Source organism: Nesoenas mayeri, assembly GCF_963082525.1.
Source record: "Nesoenas mayeri genome assembly, chromosome: Z".
In the NCBI taxonomy this organism is placed as follows: Eukaryota; Metazoa; Chordata; class Aves; order Columbiformes; family Columbidae; genus Nesoenas; species Nesoenas mayeri.
This window is the reverse complement of record NC_137542.1, coordinates 72,861,952-72,883,955: the sequence shown is the minus strand read 5'-3', so window position 1 is coordinate 72,883,955 and position 22,004 is coordinate 72,861,952. Positions and strand designations below refer to the sequence as shown.

General features: G+C 36.4%; 1 protein-coding gene across 5 annotated transcripts in view; it reads right to left on the bottom strand.

Annotated features, from left to right (window-relative positions):
• PIK3C3 (phosphatidylinositol 3-kinase catalytic subunit type 3) overlaps nucleotides 1–22,004 on the bottom strand; it is a 70,404-nt gene that overhangs the window by 11,239 nt on the left and 37,161 nt on the right. For 2 of the 5 annotated variants that reach the window (XM_080362142.1, XM_080362144.1), the window contains 2 exons: nucleotides 16,197–16,365; nucleotides 10,612–10,702 (listed from right to left, as the gene is read on the bottom strand). In XM_080362142.1, coding sequence (XP_080218268.1) covers nucleotides 10,612–10,702; nucleotides 16,197–16,365 — 260 coding nt within the window. Of the gene's footprint in view, nucleotides 1–3,513; nucleotides 3,621–6,768; nucleotides 7,143–10,611; nucleotides 10,703–16,196; nucleotides 16,366–22,004 lie in introns of those variants that run through there. The other 3 variants (XR_013923515.1, XM_080362143.1, XR_013923514.1) reach the window with 3 other exon arrangements.

The following is a 22,004-nucleotide window of genomic DNA, read 5'->3' as shown; positions in this document are numbered from 1 at the left end:
CAAATTTGAAGTGTCCTGTAAGAAAGTTACTGTCAGTAATCATGACAGAGCTTTCCTTTTTCAAAAGAAAAAGAAAATTAAAATTAAAGGAGGAAGAGGCCATAAACCATGAGGAACAGTTCAGAATAAAACATGGGGGAGTGTGCATGAGAAAATAAGCATTTAAATGTAAGTTACTTGGAGCTGAACTCATGATGAGAATAGAAAGAAAACTGATCATCACTTGCAGCAGAATCACACAGAGGATGGAAATTAGCAAGGTTAAATGACAAAAAAGTGAAAAAATGTATTTTGCAGTAAAATCATGAAGAATTACTACTTTGCACCGTGACTATCCCACCAAAATTATAGATTTATCAACTACAATTCAAACAAATTCAAGAAGAAAGGACTATAAGAGCATGAACTGGATGCTTAGCATATCCCTCACCTTAAAGCACAGGATGCAAAAAAATACAACAATATACGTAGTGGGTTTTTTTGGTGATGTGTGGGTTTTGTTTTTTTTTTTCTGTAACTGATGTATATCAAAAGTCTCCACACACTCCATTACTGCTGCTCCATGCAATGAATTTCTCAGCGTCAGGAAAGATTGCAGATTAAAGCATTAACTAATTTTTTTAATACAAAGATGAACTTACACAGCCCTTATTTTTAATATGGTTTAAAGTTGCATTTACACTTTTTTTTTTTTTTTTAAATAATGGTGTCACAGTTTGCAAATACATTGTGTTTTCTAGAACAGTTTAAACATAAGGGTTAAGGTGCTAAGATATAGGAGGGTGGGGAGGTGAAATAACAAGAAGAGACATCAGTTTTGTTTACACTTTTGCTGAAAAAACCCAAAACAATCAAAAACCAAAAGAATCCCCAGAAGCCCCAAACTCAAACTACAAATACCATGTGAGATCCCAGTCAAAATTACAGTTGACTTCCTCTCTTCCTGTCAAAACCAAACAAAACCCCAGATCAAGTGGTCATTTCTTCCATCTATCGTAAAAAAACCTCAGGATCCTATAATGACATGGCCAGAGAAAACAGTCACTAGAATCCCACATCTTAAATTCTGTGGTAGGTAAAGGACGTCCCACACCACAAATGTTACGGGGAAGCAGATCATCATGGACAGAAAAGACTGCTATAGAAATTACACTATTTTGTGGCAAACACTGATATTTCCCACGATAAAAAAAAGCCCACACTAAAAAAGAAAACAAAACAACACCAAAGCAAACACTAAAAAACTGTTTTAAAGATCTGAGAATTCAAAACCTGTGAACTTGTGTATTTCTATATGATGTGACATTTCACTAGAAAAGGAAAGCTGTAAAGTTAACTGAAAGGCAAAGAGCATTCCAGCTATGAGAAGAACGGGCAGCGTTAATTGCTGGTAAACTCGCACCTTATTTTCGCTTGAAGTGTCTTCAAGAAGAAATAAAAAGAGTCGTTTTCAGAATGGCACCAAATAGGTTGCATGAAGCTGATTTCCAAAAAAAAAAAAAGTTGCATTCAGGCTCACAGAGCTGTGTTCAGTATAAAAATCAGGATGGCAATAAAGAGGAGATAAAATACTCACGAAAACCATAATCATCATTAAAAATTGCAGTTAACGGTTTGAGGTGACGGTAGACAAGGATCGTCTCACTGCTAAAGCGTTACCTAACAAGTACTTTAGGCTCAAGGTTAAGATAGACTTTGTAGAAATTCCTAGAAAGTTTTTATAAACTTGAGAGCAGTATCTGAATCCACAATTCATGAACAAGTCTTGCTATATTTTTCACAATTATTAGAGAAGTTAGCAACACATTTCAAGCTACATCTCACATACACCTCAGAACCCTTTCTCAGTCCTTTTTAGTTTTTACACTATTTGCAAGTCAGCCATTCTGAGGACTGCTGGCTGCTCTGGTATTTATTCTTCCAGTAACATCAGGCACCACTGCTGGTGTTTTCTATGAGTACTAGCTACGTGATTTTATCACTCCAATCCGGGACTGCTCGCTGCAAAGTCAGCTACTTAAATTTAAGAGAAACTTCAGCATCCTTTTTCATTGGGTCATATCACGCACTGGATGTAAGTATCCTGCAGACTATTAAATCCTCTGATAAAAGTCAATTGATAGCCAAAAAAGAAAACAATAATATTAGGTAAGGTTTTCATTATTATTTTTATGGTTTCCCCTTGGAATTGTTAACAACAGTCAGCATCCAACATTCATGTAGCAGAAATTGGCATTAAATGCTTGATTTAATCCTTATCAACATCATCTTATTCAGCAAAAGACTCTTCTTGCAGTCCAAACAATCTACTTTACAAACTATTCAGATATTCTATTTGCATGAGCAATTTTATTTGAAAGACTATTCCAACAACAGCTTTTGTTTCCAAGGCTTTGATTTGAACAAACTGCAGTTTCTAAACAAGCCCATGTAGGCTTTTTTTTTTTTAATAATATAATCCAGTAAAGACGTTCGTGAACATCTCTAAACTGAACTTCCATGAAAATAAGGGCTTCAGATGCTGCAGTACAGAAAGATAACATTGTTCCAGCTCAGAATTTCATCATATTGGCCAAAGCCTTATAATCAAATAGGCAGCATGATAAAAAACATAGGAGTGTTCTCACACTCGGCCCATGTTGTGATGTTTATTCCTTTCTTTTTTTTTAAATGAATTAATGTACATCAGCCTAGAAACAGAAAAAAAGCTGGGTGCGCAGCTGCAGCATCATTACCCAAACAGACAAAAAGATGAATGTCTGCCTAGGCAAAATAAGCTCCATGTCAATGTCACACTTCTACAAAGAATAAACCTCCCCAGAGCAGCAAGCAAATATAAATACTGAAACAAACAGACTCTGATCAAGAAAATCTTGAGTTTATTTCTGCTATAGATTTCCTCTTGGCATTAACAAATCTCAGAAATATTTCCTAGCTCCACCTTTTAACAAATACTGGTATTTTCAGCTGGGTGAAAAGGGACAGATATCCGCTGCTTAAAAAGGCATGCCAAGCACTAAATTAGAAATCCTTTCCATTTCATTAACTCGTGAATTCAACTCTCAGTTATCCATTGACTAACTCCCAGGGAGGACACAGGAGAGGAAAGAGCAGAGGGAGTTCTACTACAACCCAGATGAAGAAACTAGCAAAATTAGCTCAGGCTTAGGAAAAAAGCTAACTCAGAAACTCTTCCTGTACCTCAAGTCATATCGTGTCTTTGCTTCAGCTTTCATACCTGTAGAGCAAGAATCATTTTACTTTGTTTTCTTTAATATGAAAGGAACAAAATATGTCTGCTCTCTCTTCTAGTTTCCAAAAGTTTATGTTATTATTTTTCTTACCAAGGGGCATGAGACCTTGTCAATGTTTGCACAGACTTGGAAACACAGAGGGTGCTCTCAGTGCTACACTCCACACTCTGCTGAACAGTCTGAATTCAGCTTTTTTTCTCACATATACCCAAAGGCGCTGTCAGAACTGAACGGGGCTATTTTCATGGACAGCAGTTACCTTCTGCTTGCTGGCAGCCAGGTCTGCGAGTCTCCATTCACAATAACCTCGCCTGTAAGTGAAACAGTTGCAGCATCTTTGCAGAACCTTCGTTAATCAATGGGCATCTGAAATAGAGCTCAGTCAATTAGGACACTGTCCTTTAATGCCTGCTGAGTTCTTTGTGTGCCAATGAATCACTGGTCCCTGATGTTTTCTAATTTAAAGGTCAAATTTGCTATGAAGGACAGATAGAAGCCATCTGGCTTTCCTGTCGAAAAATCAAAAGCTTTTTTTGTTAGGAGGTGACAATGCTGAATACATTAGCTACATCTGAAGAGTGATGGTCTACCTTTTCCTTACGTGAAACCGGCTGTATAATTGACTTCAGATTTTAGTCATTACTACTAAAATTTATAGCACTGGCTAATTTGAAAAAAATCCTACAATTAGCAATTAGTGCTGCAGCTGTACTGGAAAGAAAAAAGCAAGTAGCATTGGCAGGAAAAAAGGGTGTGTGTGGGGAAAAAAAAGCACTTCATTTTATTGTCTGTTAGGCATTGATAAGTCAACATAAAGACATGTCAGCCTAGCCATTTTCCTGAAAACTGAGAAATGGGAAAGAATAAGTAAAGAGTTGAAAATTTAAAGGCAATTACTTCAGAGGCCACAGAAAGAACAGGCAAACTGGGGAGACTCTTCTGCTGCTTTTCAATTTTATTTCATTTTGTGACATTTTTGAGCCAAAGTGAGTCTTCAAGAAAAGCCTAAATCAGAGAGTGGCAGTAGGAGATCGTGTCATGAACCATAAGGTGAAGCACACTGGCTGACAGTTTTCTTTATAAATAGTACGGAGAGGACAAAAGGAGATGAAAGGAGCAAAAAGACAAGTAATTTCAAGCTCTGCAGCTATCTTTTCTTGGTCAAAAATTGACAAATGTTTTACTCTTAAACAAAACACCAAGAATCTGAAGAGAGTTCCTATGGTTTTGAGGATGACAATTTTGTGTAGTTAGCAATCACCATTTTCTAGGTTCTCCTATGTGGAAAAATAGTGATTGAATCTGGAGTGAGGGAAGTGAGTGACTAAAATAAGCTTTTCTTAGAATTGAAAGGTACTAGGCAATTAACCCAGAGATATTTGGTTTACACACTAAAAGTAAGCTGGTTGAAAAACATTTTTCCATAAGCTCTCAAAGAATAGTTGCTAAACTTTTTTATTTTCAGGCCAACCCTCACTATCTCATGTTCAGTCCAGTTTTAGGTGTCAGAATGCATAATTAAGGTCAGTGCTGATTTAATTTCTGAAAACAGATGCTGTGTAAAGCAAATAGGAAAGTATTGTCAAATAATTTTGGTATGCTCCAAATCTGCATCTCTCATTGAGGCCATTTGGAGTTTCTGGTTCTATTCAAGCTAACAGGAAGAAAATATCTGCATTGTCATCTTTCTCTGATAAGTAAAACCAGTTTGTATAGAGTTTGCTTTCTTTTGAACAAGAAGAATGTGGAAGTACCTTCAGAGATGACAGGAACAGTGCACCCAGCTCTGCTTACACCATCTTGTGCTATAAACCATGTCAAAGAGATGTAATCCATACTTATTTTATAGAAAGCTGTACATGACACAAACTGCTGTTTCAATTTTGCTTTGACTCAATACATATTTCTCCCAAGACATTTCACAACTCTTGGACAGAAAGGACATCCAGACAAAACACTTTCAGTTAGACTTTAAGCTTGGGATGTCATGTAATAGTTAGTGGAAGGCAGGTGCTACTTTGCAAAAACAGTCTCCAACTATAAAGATCCTGCCTTCCCTTTAATTCCCCAGGCTAGTAATAATATTCCTTAAGAACTCTTTCCACAGGTTTTTCTAAAAAGTCACATTTAACGTATCAGTCTGAAATTCTTAAATAATCAAAAAATCACAATTGAAATCACCCCTGCCTTACTCTGTTTCCTGATTTGTTGGAACGTATGAAATTCTAAGGATTGTTGACTTCTAACCATCTTTTCAGTTTAACTAATGAGCACTCTGTTATAACACACATATATATCAATGAGAAGTGACAAAAGAGAGTTAAAAAAAATCAAGTTGTACAAAACGGCAGTAGTTTTCTTTATTCTATTTCAATTGATTTTACCCATCGTTATCACATGGTATATGAAAATTTTATTTTATTTAGACTATGTATATTATTACAAAAATTAAACCTCCATTCTGGCTCTAAAAATTCGGTAGGTTATGTTCTAAAAGTTTAGAAAGGGGGAACACCAAAAATATTTCCAAAGGCAGCTTTACTCACTAGCATGTTATTACATCTTACTGTATTTTTCAGCATCAGGCAGATATTTCCTGCAACGTAAATCACCCCCTGCCCAGTGGTGAGGAGCACACACTATATCACTCTGTGAAGCTAAATATGAGACTGGAACCTGAGCTATCATCTAACATTGTAATGAAGAACGAAATCTGTGGCCATTCATGAAAAATGCTTCTTTAGAAGTCCTCTTTAGAATAATTCATGCCTGCTTCATAACAGTAGGATAGCTGCACCTACTGAAAAATTCCAGTACCAAGGATCTCTATACCAAAATAACTGATGCATAATACTCCATTCAGCAAGAATTCCTTCCCTTAAAAACAAGATTTTTTTTTCTGACTACAGAAATTTCATTGTATTTTAATCATTAAATAGTATTCTGATTCATCACCAAATTTAGACACATATAACCTATCTCATTACCTCAGTGACTTGACTTCAGTTGCCTGTGAGTCCAGAGGCTCAATGGCTCCCCAGCCCCCTAAAGCAAAAATTAGGGCTCTACAAAGCAGAGGATGAGTATTAGTACAGTACTGATATGGAAAAAAACTGGCTATGAACTTCCAGCTACACTATTAAGCAGGATATCTTCTTAGATACAGAAACATTTGTAAATATCCACCTTTATCTTCCATGAAAGTGATATCACGGTTGAAATGGCTATTGACTGGACTCACACATCAAAGGTAATTTAATTTTACAGGTGAGTCCAAAATGGATCTTTAGCTGATTTGAGTCTGTTGAAATATATATGGATTTTTTGTTTAAAGCTTTAGGAAAAAAAAAAAAAAAAATCAATTGATATGCTGAAAGCATTTATTAAATTTTCCTACAACAGGGTACAATATTATCTTGTTAAATGACTGAACAAACTTGACACTCAGGCCACGAGATGCAAGACATCCTGTTCATTTTTTTATTAGCACTAACAAAGCTCATAGCTGATTTCAGACAGGGTAATGGGAATTTAACATCTAAACCAAGTTTTCTAACACATTATTTTTAAAAAAACAATGACCTATTCACCATTCTATAATGGGTTAAGATGATTCTGATCCTAGTCCACTAACAACTGATTCGCTGTTTGTTTTTTTTTAAGCAAAAAAACAAAGCCAAAAATTGAGAACTCAAGAAAATGATGACTGTCATAGTCATATGCATCCATAGATCATAATGTCAACAACTGGTTCTCTGTTCACCTTCCCTTTAGGGATCACATTATGATGTATTAATTTTGCACAAATTACAGAAGTATATACAAAGGACAATATTGGAACCAAAAGGACCAAACCTGAAGAGTTAACAGGAATTGAAAACAGCTGAGCTGTGAGAATAAAAGAAAAACAACAGAGTTTACATTAAATAACAATACTTGGGAGAGGGCTGAAAAGTCTATGAATAACAAAGAAAACATGAACGAGCTAAACAATTTGGTTATCTTTCTGATAATTGATTAATTGATGAAATAAATCTTACTGCATGGGGGTTTTGTTTGTTTGTTTTGTTCTTAAGGAACAAGCACACTGTAAATGAACCTGCAGAACTTGGGAAATTAAACCTTTTTCCTCTCAAAACATTTGAAAATGTGAAGGTGATTGGCATTCCTTATTATAAACACCTGCCTTACAGGTTCGATTCCAGCTCTTTTCATACTTTAAAGCCTGACAGACTCAAACCTACCATGAGGGTAAAAGTCACAGTTCACCAAGCTGCAGCACTGCCAGAGCTCAGAACCTCAATAACTAACAGCTGTATTTGATTAACAGTGATCTGCCACATAATAACTAAACTTTTGTTCTTTTCATGCAAAGAAGGCACTGTTATTTATACCTTGTAAGGTAATTTAGATGTAACCACACTGATCTGATTCACAGATTCTAGCTTTTGCTTCTTTCCATGATCTCATTGGATACAATACAATAATGTTTTATGAAATCTTGATTTTTAACTACTGTACATCAGTAAACTATAACATACTTAGCAGCTGTAGAAATGACTTGTTGGCTTTTGATTCTGTATCTTGATTTGCTATTTCAAGAAAATAATATAGGAAATTTATACAGAGTAATACAGTTTCAGATGTGTCTGAAATATTCAAATGGTGCTACATTAAAACCATCCTTTAAAAATATTTTGTGGAATCTGACATTCTGTTTTCATTAACTACAGAAAGCAATATACCCTTGGACAGCACTGCTGCAGAGTTTACCGACATAAAATACAGTGCCAAGATACTAATAAGAAACAAGGACATTACGTGTTAATTGGCAGGGAACCCTGGGAGACTCAGTTTAATAAAAAAAATGTCAGAGCTCAAAAGAAAGCATTCAAATGAGCACTACCACACCAAGCGACAGTGAACTCTGGGCAGAGATGAGCAAGATAAAAATACGCAGCAAGTCTCAAACACTGCTGCAAACATGAAAGAATCAGCACTCATGGAATTCAGTGAAACCATCAGTTTGACTTCTTGATGAGTATTTCAGTCAACGACAGACTCTCCAAAATTTGTCCCTGCACTTTCCAAAATTAGCCCCTGCATTACCTATAGATACATACTTCAGTTTCTTCCAGGATTTGTTGTGCATCCTTTTGTAGACTTTCCAGTCTAAATATTCCTCCCCATTTTTCCAATAGGTAGCCAGAATGAAACATGCCATCTTTATAAAGATGAAATCCATAGGCATGTGATGCAAGCATACTGTTAGGAAGGCCTCTTCCTTCATGTGAGGGATTGACCCTGGCTGGATACCAGATGCCCACCAAAGCCACTCCCTCACTCCTCTACTCATGTCAACAGGAGAGAAAATATTATAGAAGGCTCATTGGTCGAGATAAGGACAGGGGATTACTCAGCCACTACCATCACAGGTAAAACAGACTCGACTTGGGGAAAATTGTACACAATCAAATCAGAGTAGGGTAATGAAAAAATAAAAACAAGATCTCAAAACACCTTCTCCCCACCCTACCCTTCTTCCCGGGCTCAACTTCATGCCCAATTTTCTCTACCTCCTTCCCCTGAGCAATACATGGGAATTGGGAATGGGGTTGCGGTCGGTTCATGACAAACGGTTTCTGCTGCTCCTTCCTCCTCAGGGCAGGACTCCTCACACTCTTCCTCTGCTCCAGCATGGGGTCGCTCCCACAGATACAGTCCTCCACAAACTTATCCAATGTGACTCCTTTCCACTGGCTGCAGTTCTTCATGAACTGCTCCAGTGTGGGTCCCTTCCACAGGGTGCAGTCCTTCAGGAACAGACTGCTCCAGCCTGGGTCCCCCATGGGGTCACAAGTCCTGACAGCAAACCTGCTCCAGCATGGGCTCCTCTCTTCACAAGGACACAGGACCTGCCAGGAGCATGCTCCAGCTTGGGCTTCCCACAGCATCACAGCCTCCTTTGGGCATCCACCTGTATGGGATCCTCCCTGGGCTGCAGGTGGATCTCTACTTCAGCACAGACACCACTTCTGCCTCCTGCCCCTCCTTGACTGACCCTGGTGCTTGTAGGTTTGTTTCTCTCACACATTCTTTCTCCTCTCTCCAGTTGCAGTTGCCATTCATGCAGTTTCCCACCTGCCCCCCCTTGCCACGCAAACCCAATACACTTCAAAAGAACGTCTCTCTCCAAAATGCCATTATTCCCATCACCTACAACTTTGTAGGTATTGAAGCATTTTGGTTTTCTACTTCAAGCATCTACGTCCCATGTTCTACACGAGTAACCTTTTCAATCTTTGCAGGGTATTTAGGCACAGTGGTTAAATATTGAAATAGCTGTTAGTTTCTCAGGAAAACAGCCAAGTGGAGGGAGAGCTGTCAGCTTACCACAAAATACAGCAGTTCTGGCTAGCCCAGCCATCCTGGAAATGACACTGAATAGCTACACAAATTCCTTGTATCCATTTGGAGTCACAATTTAGTTTTCTTTAAGAGAATTCAACTAGACCATAAAATATTAATTTAAAGTTTCTGAATCTCTGCTTTCATACCTTATTGAAAACACTGAAGAACAGTCTGTTTTAGATAAAATCCACAGTTTGAATAAAAATTATACTGAACTGGTTTCCATTGGATACACAGGCTCCACAAAGTCTTTTGTGGAACTAAACCAGATAGCCCTTCACTATAAATCAGGTTATTAAAAAAAGCTAACATCTGCCTAACATGTAAGTGTAATGAAATCTAGATGAATGTTTATCCCGTATTTTTAATGTCAGCTGTTGCTGAAACATCAAATGGAGAAGAATGATCCAGGCTGGTACAAAGGGACCACATTAGAATTATGGACACAAGTTTGTTTTCACAATAAAAATAAAATTTCTCGGTAATGAAGATATACCAGTCTACTGGCTTTATATCTTCAACAGACTGGTTTTATATCCACCAACAGACTGTTTTTATAAAACCATCCGTGACATGGGATTGCAGACTAGATGGAACAATCTTTCATGATACAGTCCGTGTTGACTGTTCCACTCATCAGAAGTTTCATAAGGTGGGATCACTGGTCTCAGAAGAATGCTGAAATAGCCCCTGGAACAGGGTGCTAGAGAAGACGCTGAGCTACTGCATGGAAGATAAAGATTGAATCCCTATTTATGGGCACATAAATGTTACAAGATCTCAAAAGCAGATTCTCCTACTTTAACTACAAAGATTCTAGAAATTGCTCAAACTTCATAGCAAGTATTTTCACGTCACCAGCTACAAATACGTGACCACAAGTGACTGAAAATTTAATTACATGATGGCTTTCATTATTGAAAGACAAGGAGAGCTTTCTGGTTACCTTTTTTACAGTCTTGTCAGGTTCAAGAGCAATATCTGGAATGTTGGCATCCACCATGAGGGAAAATAAGTTCAAAATCAAGTTGGAATACCTAAGCAGAAGAGTAAATTAGGTAAGACACTTTGCAAATGGTACAAAAGACATTTTGTAAAAAAATTCATTTAAGAACACACCACCATCTTCGCATGAATTGATAATGATTCAGAAGAGATGCATAACAATTTAGTTGAACATATTTATGTTAAAAATATAAGATACTTGATATTAGCAGTGAAAGTTTAACTTTCAAACGATCTCAGGACGCAAAAACTGACCAGACTGCTCTGATTCTGTTAAAATCTTTTAAAAATTGTCAGAACATTCATGCAAAGACACATCAAATATAATTTCAAATAGTGGGGGATTTAATGACATTTTTTACCTCTAGTAGGATAATCATATCCTAGAATATTGATTCAATCTTTTTTTTTTTTTTTTAAAAAAAAAAGTATGTCAGTGATATAGAGGTATTATATAAAATAGAATTCAAACAGTTGAAGTCTTCACAGTTTCAACAAACAATTTTTCAAGTTGCTGTAAGGACTTTTGCCACAACAATTTCAGTGTAAGTGATTTAACTGGATCCAAGTACGCAGTTAGGCTGCTATAACACTGGTAGGCATACTGCATTTATGAAGTACACGACCTTTATAACCACTAAAAAAAGATAGGACAGAGTAGAATTTTCAGCTTTAATGTGGTGTTAGAAGTACTTGTGAATCTTTTAAAGATCTCGATTTTGCCATTGCAGGAAATTAGCTGCAAGGTGATTTTTGAAAGGATAATTTTCAAGCTGTTCAACATAATCTGCAACTTCCCTTCCTCTGTAAAGAGATCTGGGGCCACTTTTCAGAGACCAAGTACGTAACTGACTTCAATATCTGAAATATCGCTTTGTTAAGAGCACTAGGAGTTTCATAGATGATAGAAAGTGAATTCTTAGCAGCAAAACTTGTATATTAAAAAGCTGCTGAATATATATAAGCTGACAACTGCAAGGACTACAAAGTATTTTAACTACACAAACGACTGCTTCATAGCCGTATTTTACAAAGTAAATACTACTCAATAAAAATCTCTCTGGAAAAGCATAATTCCAACAAAAACTCTTAATGCTTCATTGTGAAATAAAATTAGTACTGCCCAACACATTCCAATTTCAGTTTTAACTCTCTGTAACACAAAGATTTAAAATAAACTGTTTGAGCAGAAATCTTCAGTGTCTACTTTGTTTCAGCTGTTCTGTTTCAGTTTCCCAGGGGCTGGAATCAAGAAAAATCACAAGAAAGATGACAGACATAAAAAGTTATGCTACCGCTTTGTTTCAGATTCCACTAACATATCCAGCAGTCAAGCTGCTTTTGTGCCAGGAACGGTCACCACAAGTATTAAGGAAATTTTTTTCTATTTGCCTGAAACAAGCAAATCTCACTTGAAACATGCTTAAATCTTACAGCTACATTCTCTCAAGTCTCTTCCTAGGTCATCAGTAGCTTCCACTGGTAGTCCTCCCATTTAACTTACCCAAGGGTCCAGAGTTTCAAAGTCCCTTTTGCTCTTGAACAACACAGCAAACAAGAGCTTCTGAGCAGTACAGGTTACTGGGGTTAATTAAGTGATGGATGCTCATAAAATGTTTGGGCATCAGTGCCAGATGCCAGTTAACAGCTGTTTCTGTTCCATACAATAACGTTTTGGTTCTTGGTGCTTACAGTAAAAGCATAAGATCCTCTGAAGAACCTCATTCAACAAAAATCAAGACGAGGTAATTTTGGGACATTATAGGGTAGCAAGAGACAAAAATTAGGAAAGAGATGCTCACTATGCTATCTGCAGGTCTTTCTTCTGCCCTTTGCTGCCATATTTCTTTAAATCGTTAATAAACTAGACAGTGGTCTAAGGATGAAGCTTATTAAGTAAATCTGTTAGCTGCCTCTATGATCCTTGTCACAGTTCACAGATTTTTTAGAAAATTTGTTCGAAACGCAGGACTTGACAAGAGAGGTAGGAGCTTCCTACTTTACAGACATCCTCTGTAGGATCTGAGAGGTTGTCATCCTCTCCAGATGCAACATCCTTGGCAAATATGCCAAGATGCTCACAACTGGTCAACTGACAGCCCAAATTAAACCTAACACAGACATTTTGCTAAAAAAACCCAAACAAAACAACAAGTTAGGAATCTAATCTGTAAAAATCAGACCTTTCTCAGGCAAGTCCTATCACTCATCTTTGACATCTGTGTTAACAAAGGGCTGTGGCACGGCTGACTGCCACCCATATCCAAAACAAACCAGGACCTCAGCTTTTCTAGGTATAAAGAACTTCAGTTAAGCACTCAAACCTGACCCCAAATCCTCCTCACATAAATGCATTCTTCTGTTTCCTCAAAGGCCCATACAAATTAATTTACAAAATAAATGAGCACTCAACTACACTGGAGGTTGATTAAACTTACGGTTTGAACATAAAGTCCTGAAATTAAGGAGGTTCTGTAAAAATTTAAGAAATCCAACAAAATAACTCTAATCCTATGTAGAAGAGGCCTCAAATATACCAAGACACACACATCAGACAAAAGTCATCTTTTCTGAGAATATCAACTTTTAGTTTTAAGTGTTTAATATCTCATTAAAAGTACACTTGATCCTAAGCACTTCTTTATGTATTTTTTAAACATTTATCAGCTCATTTGCATAAAGATGTCCTACACCAAACAAATATTTAGGCTCTTGGCATTGCAGTATTTTTTTTTCAAATTCGAAGCCACAAACTTCCACCACAAAGACAGGACAGGAAAGCAGAGTGTTTTCTGCAGTCCCAAACTAAAACACTGTTTACCTAGTCTAACTTAAAAATTTAAAATGCGATCACCTTTGCTGCAGTATAAGTTGTGACTCTCTAGGACTCACCTCTTCTCAAGACTACATACACTCCCCAGTCACTGTCATGTCCCAGTTAGCTGTAATAAACTATGGCATTTAGCCTTCCAAAAATACTTCCTCATAGTCCAAACTCAAGCAAAACTGACCCGATCTCGTCCAGTTTCACTTTTGCTCTGCCCATCTGACCATCTAGCCCCAGCTTTTAGAAGACTGTCTAAGCCTTGCATTGCTTTGCTACCACCTTTACAAAGAATGGGCACTTCCCAATGGACATCACAGCTTTCCACTTATTGCCTACAGTTTCTTCATGCAGAACCACATGCCCTTCTCTGCTCACTATACCCCTGAGAACAGGATGGGGAAAAACACTGTGGTTAACCCAGCTGGATATTCCCATCCATAAAGAACAAATATCTCAGTCTAAATTACAGCTTCTGTCTCCAGCTACTTCCTAATTCTTTGTCCTACCTGTGTCCAGTAACTAAAACTCAATATCAAACTTCTTACATGACTAACGGAGTGGAAATCTTTACAATCTAAAACCTCACTCTGGGAGAAAACTTTCAGATGTTGATGAGGGATTCTTGTCTGCTAGATCCTGCTGAGGACATGCAAAGTGGGATTTCTCAGAGAAAGGAAATGCTGACATATAACAGGACTTGAACATCTTTAGGCTCAATGTGTATAATGAAGGTGTAGAAGGCAGATGCAGCCCAAGGGAGGATGCAAGTTCTGCTGCCAGCCATAATTTGCACAGCAGCACATTCAAAACGCAGAGGCTGCTCCTTCATTACAGCACTGCTGACAGACACACACGGATGATCATCGTTTATCAAAAAGTGGAAAGCATATCTCCCACTGCCTGAAGAAAAAAAAACAACTCGCACCAAAAAGCACACACTAATGATTATATGCCCAACTGCTTCCAACCTACAACAACAAAGAAAACTATTTTTCCACTTATGTTTCAAATTGCTTCTATTTTTACTATGCAACACCCATTCCACCAGGAATTCTAGAAGACTGAGACACAGCACTTCAAATGCGTAGAGAACTGTCTATGGCCCCAGGGAAATAAAGAATAATAAAATAGGAATTGACAGAGATGATACAGTTTGCATTTTGTCTTAGCAATCAAAGACGTTAGGATTTCACACTACTCAATCAGAAGAATTATCTGTGAACAGGTCTGTGTCAACATGCAAAACTTTTAGAAATAAGCCATTCCACTTTTGATTATTATTATTTTTTCAATAAGCAACCAACCTTAGTCACTTTTAGGTCTCGCTGGATAAAGCAATAATTATAACAACATTATTCTACTCTATCTTCGTTGAAAGACTTAAAGATATTTACCCAGATCCATTTAAAAATAGTTTCCTATTAAACTGAACAAATATTGGAGAAACTATAATTACAACTACAATCCCAGACATTAAAAAATGAAACCATCTTGATTTAGAGTTTACTTTTATGCACAAAATTACTGCTATACTGTACACTTAATGATCTTTGTAGCAAATCATTACATAAATTAATGCAATGGATAATCCTTCACTGACACAATAGACCTTTCCATTGAAACAGCTGGGTTTAAATAGTAAAAAACAACTCAAGTATTTCACAAATAAGAAATGCAGTATTACAAAACAGTTTTAAGCAAAATTTAGACCACTGAATACACATTAGGCCTCCTGATTATTGTCTGAAGTCACGGCTATTGTTTGCTAATACCATGCTGATGTTTTTTGATGCTGCTGAGTTGCTTTTAAACCAATAATTTCAGTTCATAAACTCCTTACTCTTTATCCTTCTAACAGAGAGAGAACTACATGTAGCAATTTTTTTTAAAATCACTGTCTTCTTTTAATACTACACATTCTTTTCACATATGCTTTTCATATTACTACTTTTTTCCACATATTTGGAGGTTTATTTTATGTGATCTTGATACCAAAGTGAAATCCTTTCATCTCCTTCGAAGAGGTACTAAACCAATCACTTGGCTCAGAAAGTTCATGATAAGTGATATAGTCACTGCAAAAGAATGAAGTTGATTTCAAGTCTAAAGGGGAGATCTATTGGTTCATAAATAAATACAGTCTAAAGAGGTTTTAGCTGTCACAGTTCTGGATATCTACAGAAACAGCTAACATACTTGATTGTCACTACAATGAGCTAATTTTTGTCCCACGGGACCTGAAGCCAACTGAACTTATGTATGACATATTCAAGCCCAAGAATTTGATCACCACTCATCTAAACTGGAGGAGGATACAGCAGCAAGTGAGTCATAACTAAGAGTTAAAAGGACAGTTGGTTAACTCATCATCAATAACCAGAGAAAAACTTGCTTAAAGGCAAAAACATATCCAAAAAGCAAGATATAAATTAATACTCCAGGAGTTACGAAAAAAGCTATTTAGTTTATTAAACAAGCAAAATTAGGGACTTAACTTGAAGGACAATTACACTCAAGCTCCCCATTACAATGCTGTGATGTTTTCATTGCTTTGTTTCATACAAATTCTTGTATCTACACTCAGACTCCAAAGCCATTTTGAATTTTCAACAGAAGTATCTTCTCTGATTCATCCATTCCTCTTCACTCCTGCTTTATGGTAGATCTAACAAATTTTACCAAGAAAACAGTATTGTTACCTGCGGAGATGGAGAAAGGCCGTGTAGCACTGCTTACGGAACTCCTGGTACTGTTCGCTCTGCGTGCCCCCCATGCCTTCCACCATCTCCTTATTCAACTTCATTGGGGGAGGCAGAGGCTTAGGGTCCCGACCCAAAATATAACCGAAGTCAATATGAAACAGTTTACCTGTAGAAGGAAAGGCAAACATAATCACTTATGTCAACATTTCATGTGGTATCAAATGTCGATAGTAAACTTGGGGAAAAATAAGTCTATGAGCATAAACCATAAGGGTAAGGGGTCTTTGTCTGAGTCATGTTTTAAACTAAATGAGAATTTAAAGACAAGTGAAGTAAATTTCATCCTCTGAGCTTCTTACCTTCTTGTAAGTCTAGATATTAATATAAAAGGCCCTAGATTTCTAATAGTTAGACACTGAAACCTTAGAAACTTATTTAGAATACTGTGTTCCTTATAAAATGGGAGATTTTAGGCATCTGAGGAAACACGAGATAACAATTCAGGAAACACCTTGATACCACAGACAAGTATCCATGAAATTTCTGTTGTGTTTCAAGGCTAGAAGGACTATTCATAGGCACTTACATATAGTTCAAGGCACACAGCTCTGGAGAAACATTTCTGATGTTTAAAGTGCCTCACTCCTGAAAGTCTAAATGATGACATTAACACTCCTTCAGGAAAAAACTCTGCTAGAAAGACTCCAAATAGTCTCTCAACTCAAAAAAACAGTGCCCTAATACTCACTCTCCACTCCCTATTTAATTTATCTTACAGTAGAAAAAGCAAGACATAGGCATTTACTAACTGGAAGAGGATGCTTCCAGGAATATGCAATACAGCAACATGCACACACAAAATTATTTCATTCAAAATCTAAAACCTAATACTACTGTGTATTTTTAAGCTTTTTTTTTTTTTTTTCTTAAATTTTATGGAGTTGATTACATCTTTCTACTGAACAACTGGTTTTCTAACATATGGAATAGAAGAGTTCCAGCCCTTGGAGAGTTCAAGGAAACAGCACCAAGCATGGAAAGTTTCCCCGACTAGCAGTCAGGCCATGAGGGATTTGAATGTCCATCTGAGTTCCTTTCAGCCTTGAGAGTGACGTGATCTTTGATTAAGTGAAGCATGGACTTGTGAAGGCTAAAAATTGATACCTGGTGCTTGCAGCAGCCAATAACATCTGACCGCAGCCAGAAAGGTTGATTTGTCTATCCCTACTAATGCATAGATTTTAGTACAGGAGAAAGCTCCCAGATAGCAGCACAGAAATTGTCTTATTTCACCAGAGGACTGTTGAGAAAAGCTACTACCTGCACAGAAGTCTGAAATCCTTAAACAAAATGTGGAAGGCAAAGTAAGTTAGGTGTATCTACTAATATAACTCTGATGACAATTGTCTTTTAACAGGTAATAAAGCCTTAGAAATTATTCTGAACTTAGCTGTTCCTACCTTTGGGAAGAAGGGAAAAAAAACCCAATCATTACACAAAAATCTCAAAGATCTGAATTTCAATGTCTTTTATGTAAACTGCAACTGCCACTGTTATTTTAACGTGGCTCATATAAACAAAGTACAATTTAGTGACTATGTTAACTGAAATTCCTATTTGAAATTGGAAGTAATAGGATAAGAATTCCATTGATGAAAGTGTGGAGATGGATGGATGGATGGATGGATGGATGGATGGATGGATGGATGGATGGGGTGGTTTCCTGGCTTTCCCAGCAAATTCTGATACTACTGCCAAATTTTCTACTTTACTAACAGAGCACTGCTGTGGTGAAAAAAAATAAATCTGAATGCCTAGTTTATTGTCATATTTTTCATCAGCTCCATGTCATAACATTTCTAAGACTTCACAAAAGTGGAAGGAAGTAGTATGAATTGTTAAGGACTAACTCAGGATACAGACTTTAAACTCAGTATGCAGCAACAGCTGGAGGTAAAGTTTATCATCATCCCAATAACAGATAACGGCCCAGCTTGTGATAAACACTGTAATTTTTTCCTCTCGCACCTCAAGCTGTCCATTCTCAATATACGCTCCATGCAAGCATATTATAAGAAAAAAACGATGTGAGATGTGATGTTAAATAAGAAATACTGTTTAAGATACCTATAAGAGAAAACATTTTAGCAGATCAACAGCTACAAGTTTATATTCTCTTTGGTAGACATCATGGAAATTGGAATTGCAGAGAGAAATCTAAACAATAACAGTATGTGTTAGCTTTTTTTTTTTGTTTTTTAAAGGAAGTTCCTCTATTGAGACCAGTAACATTTAAAAACATATTTAAGAATTCCACCACTTTTTCATGTGTTATAGAAGCTTCAAACAATAATGAATGTATTTATCAATGTACTTATATAAGCACTGGTATATAGAGAGACTCTGAATCCTATAGCTTTTGCATTTTTATCATCTTCAAACCTGCCTTGGCATAGGTGATTTTAACTGAAAAGCACTGAAAGTACAAACACTTAGTGTCTTACACACGGAACTGTTCTGATTTTTATTGTTTTACCTGGCAACTCTTTATAACTGAGAATAAAGAATAAATTAGGTGTCAGCTGGTGCACTTCACACTGAAGACAGACCACAGTGCTACCTCTATGAACTAAATGAGAAGACAGTCCAGTCCTTTTACCTATCTATAAATGATGCTAGAAGTAAACATGGTTTTCAAGTTCTGAGGCCTCAGCCTTTGACCTGCCCACAGATATTAATAACCTAATCTTACCCACATAACAATTTGCCCTACTGCTACAGGTGCTGAGTTCAGATCAAAGTGCCTGTATTTAAGCAATGTATAACGAGAACTTGGATTTACGTGTGGGTACCCTACAGGTTATTGAAAAATTAAGTTGTCCAGTCACTAGGGTGAGAATTAGTCAAACACATGAGGTGCTACTCAAGAATGGCATTTGAATGCCTCAGGATATCCTAAAATATCTACACATAGCCTGCAAATACGAAAAGACCTTTGTCTGTCTATAAAGCAACCGTATGTGGTTGTTACATCAGTAAACAGATCCACAATCAAAACCAGAGTGGAATAAATGCAGAAGAAATTATTTTCAAGGGAAGGCATGACATATCTGAAATGTACTATAATAGCATAATGCATATTACATGAAAGTTAACTGAACAAGCTACATCTGGTATATCACAACGCAGGTTCACAACCACCCAGCTCTTCCTTCCAAGGCAACAAAGGGCATATTAGCTGGTAAGCCAGACACTGGCATTAATATATAAACCAGCCTGTAATCCTACAGCAAGGCAATGATGTTTCTTAAAGCGGAGTATTCAGCCACAAAACAGAGTTTTGTTATTTACAAGTCACAATAATATCTGCTGTTATAGATTTGGAAACAAAAAAATTAAAACTCACAAGAACTGATAAAATATTTCATGTCCAGAAGACCCAGGATTTTATTCTTTTAATTTTTAACATTACTGATAGATGAGGATGTTTTTACTGAAGGATGCCTATATGTCTTTCCAGACAAACTTCTACAGCTGCCATTGAAGTATAATGGGAAAGCATTTAAAAATCTGAACACCTAGATTTCTTGTCTAAGGCTACTTAAAAACCAGTCTCCCTATTTCTAGAACTAGAGGCATAAAAGAGTCATGAAAAACAGCAGAAATTATTTCACCCAGACAACAGACATTTTCATCCTATAGCACAAAGAAATCCCATTTCTAACACTGAGTGAGAAACAATTTGTTTTTAAGAACTTCAGCATCTACTACTTAATATTTAAATTGTACTGTATCAATTATAAGCATAGACATCTGTATGTTAGAAGAAGATGCAAAATTCTATTGGAAAGAAGCAAACACAGATGTGGCTGCATCCACCAAACCCATGAGTAGAGCTGAAAAAGGTAACTATATATATTGCCATATATATAAAAGTATGTGAACCCACAGCTGGTACTCAGCATTCTTTACCCTACTGGAAAAGCTTCAATTCATTAAATAAATATCATCAAGGAGGCATATCTGGTCATATAATTTTCAAGAAAAGTACTTATAAGCTTCAAAAGAAGAATGAAGTTAGCTTTTTCCAACTTCAGTCTAAGGGATTTTTCAGTAGCAAGAAACAAGCCTTTGTTGTATTTGGAACATACAAATTTCTCTTGATTGGTCAAAAACCTTCAGCAAATCTCAGTATATGACAGAGCACAGCTACGTAGCAGATGAAAAACAATTTCAGATTCAGAATATATCATGGATGTGTGCTGCCCTCTGCTGTACTGGTTAAATTCCTCCACTGAGCCAACAGCCACCGTGCTGTTATTTTTTACCATAGACAGGTAAGCTGCACTTTACTCCAAAACACAAAAATATTACTAGTCTGAGTATGCAAACAGTACCTGCTATGGCAAGATTTATATCCATCACCTTAGACAAATGTTTGAGATCTCGAGACATATTTTTAAATGCAGATTTGAAGGAATACATGCTTCAGCCTTATCTGTAAACTAACAAACCTCATATGTGAATGTGTCTCTGTTCCCCAAATAATATTTTTTTAATTAAAATGTTTCTCAGTCAATAAACATTTCACTTTATAATAAGCACTCAACCACAACTCCTAATTCTTCATCATAATGTAAGGAAGGTATTTGAAGCATCAGAACTCCTATGGAAAGTTGTAGTTCGAAAATAAGAAAAATAAAACCAAATCAAACAAGAAGCTTAAAAAACAAACAAACAAACAAACAAACTGAAAAAAATAACCCAAAACCTAATTTCCTTTTTTTTTTTTTTTTTTTTTTTTGGTTAGAACTTTGTGAAAGTCATGCAGCTACACACAAACTCATTTCTCAACTGAAATACCTGAATTTCCCTTCACCCCAAGGCACTGTTTGCAATAGTGGGAACAGTTACATTTTCAAATCTTTAATTTCCTCTAGCAGAGAAGTCTTCTATTAATTTAGAATTTCTACAATTATTCAGTCTACTTGGTCCATTATTAACCCTTACAGATTGCAACAAAAAACAACATTGAAAAAGTTAAAACAAGTTAGACAGACTTGAAGTCCATTTATCTGCTATTCTGAACTTTCAAGATGCACAGGTTTTGCTGCAAGCTAATGGATATACTTAGTTTTTAGAGAAGACTTAAAGAAATATATATATATACATATTATCTGAACTGGAGCTGAATGATCCATCCAGCTCAGCTACGCTGCTGATGAAAAACTTGGATTTTGCTGTACAGTTGTTTGGTTTCATCAAGAACACAAATTGATAGGGAACAGGAAATGCTGAAGTGAATCTTACTTCAACATTTCTCAGGTGGCACTCCTACTTTTGAGACATATCATGTGCATTTGTTAGAAAAACATGTAAATATGGGAAGTTCACATAACTACTTTGTTTAAAAGTTAAATCAGAGGCAAGAATTCATATGGATGTCTCAGTGAAGTCACCCCCATTATACCTAATTCCACGTGACTACTGATAATGCTTGTATAAACATCTACTGTGTTTGCAACAGCATACATAAAAACCCCAGAATTATTTAACAACTATTAAAATACAACTGGCATCCAATTATTAGATCTTGAAATTATTTTCTGGTAGCATCTTAAAAAAAAGCTATGAAACATAAATGCTACAAATTAATGAAAAAAATAAATGGTTTGATACAGAACTATTACAATGTTTGTGCTTGGAGGCATTTTATAAATGTTTTTTTAATGCATCCTTTTTTTCAGCTTTGGAGTTCTCTTTGGAGAACTAAGAGTTCTGAAAAACAATGTAATTATGATTTAG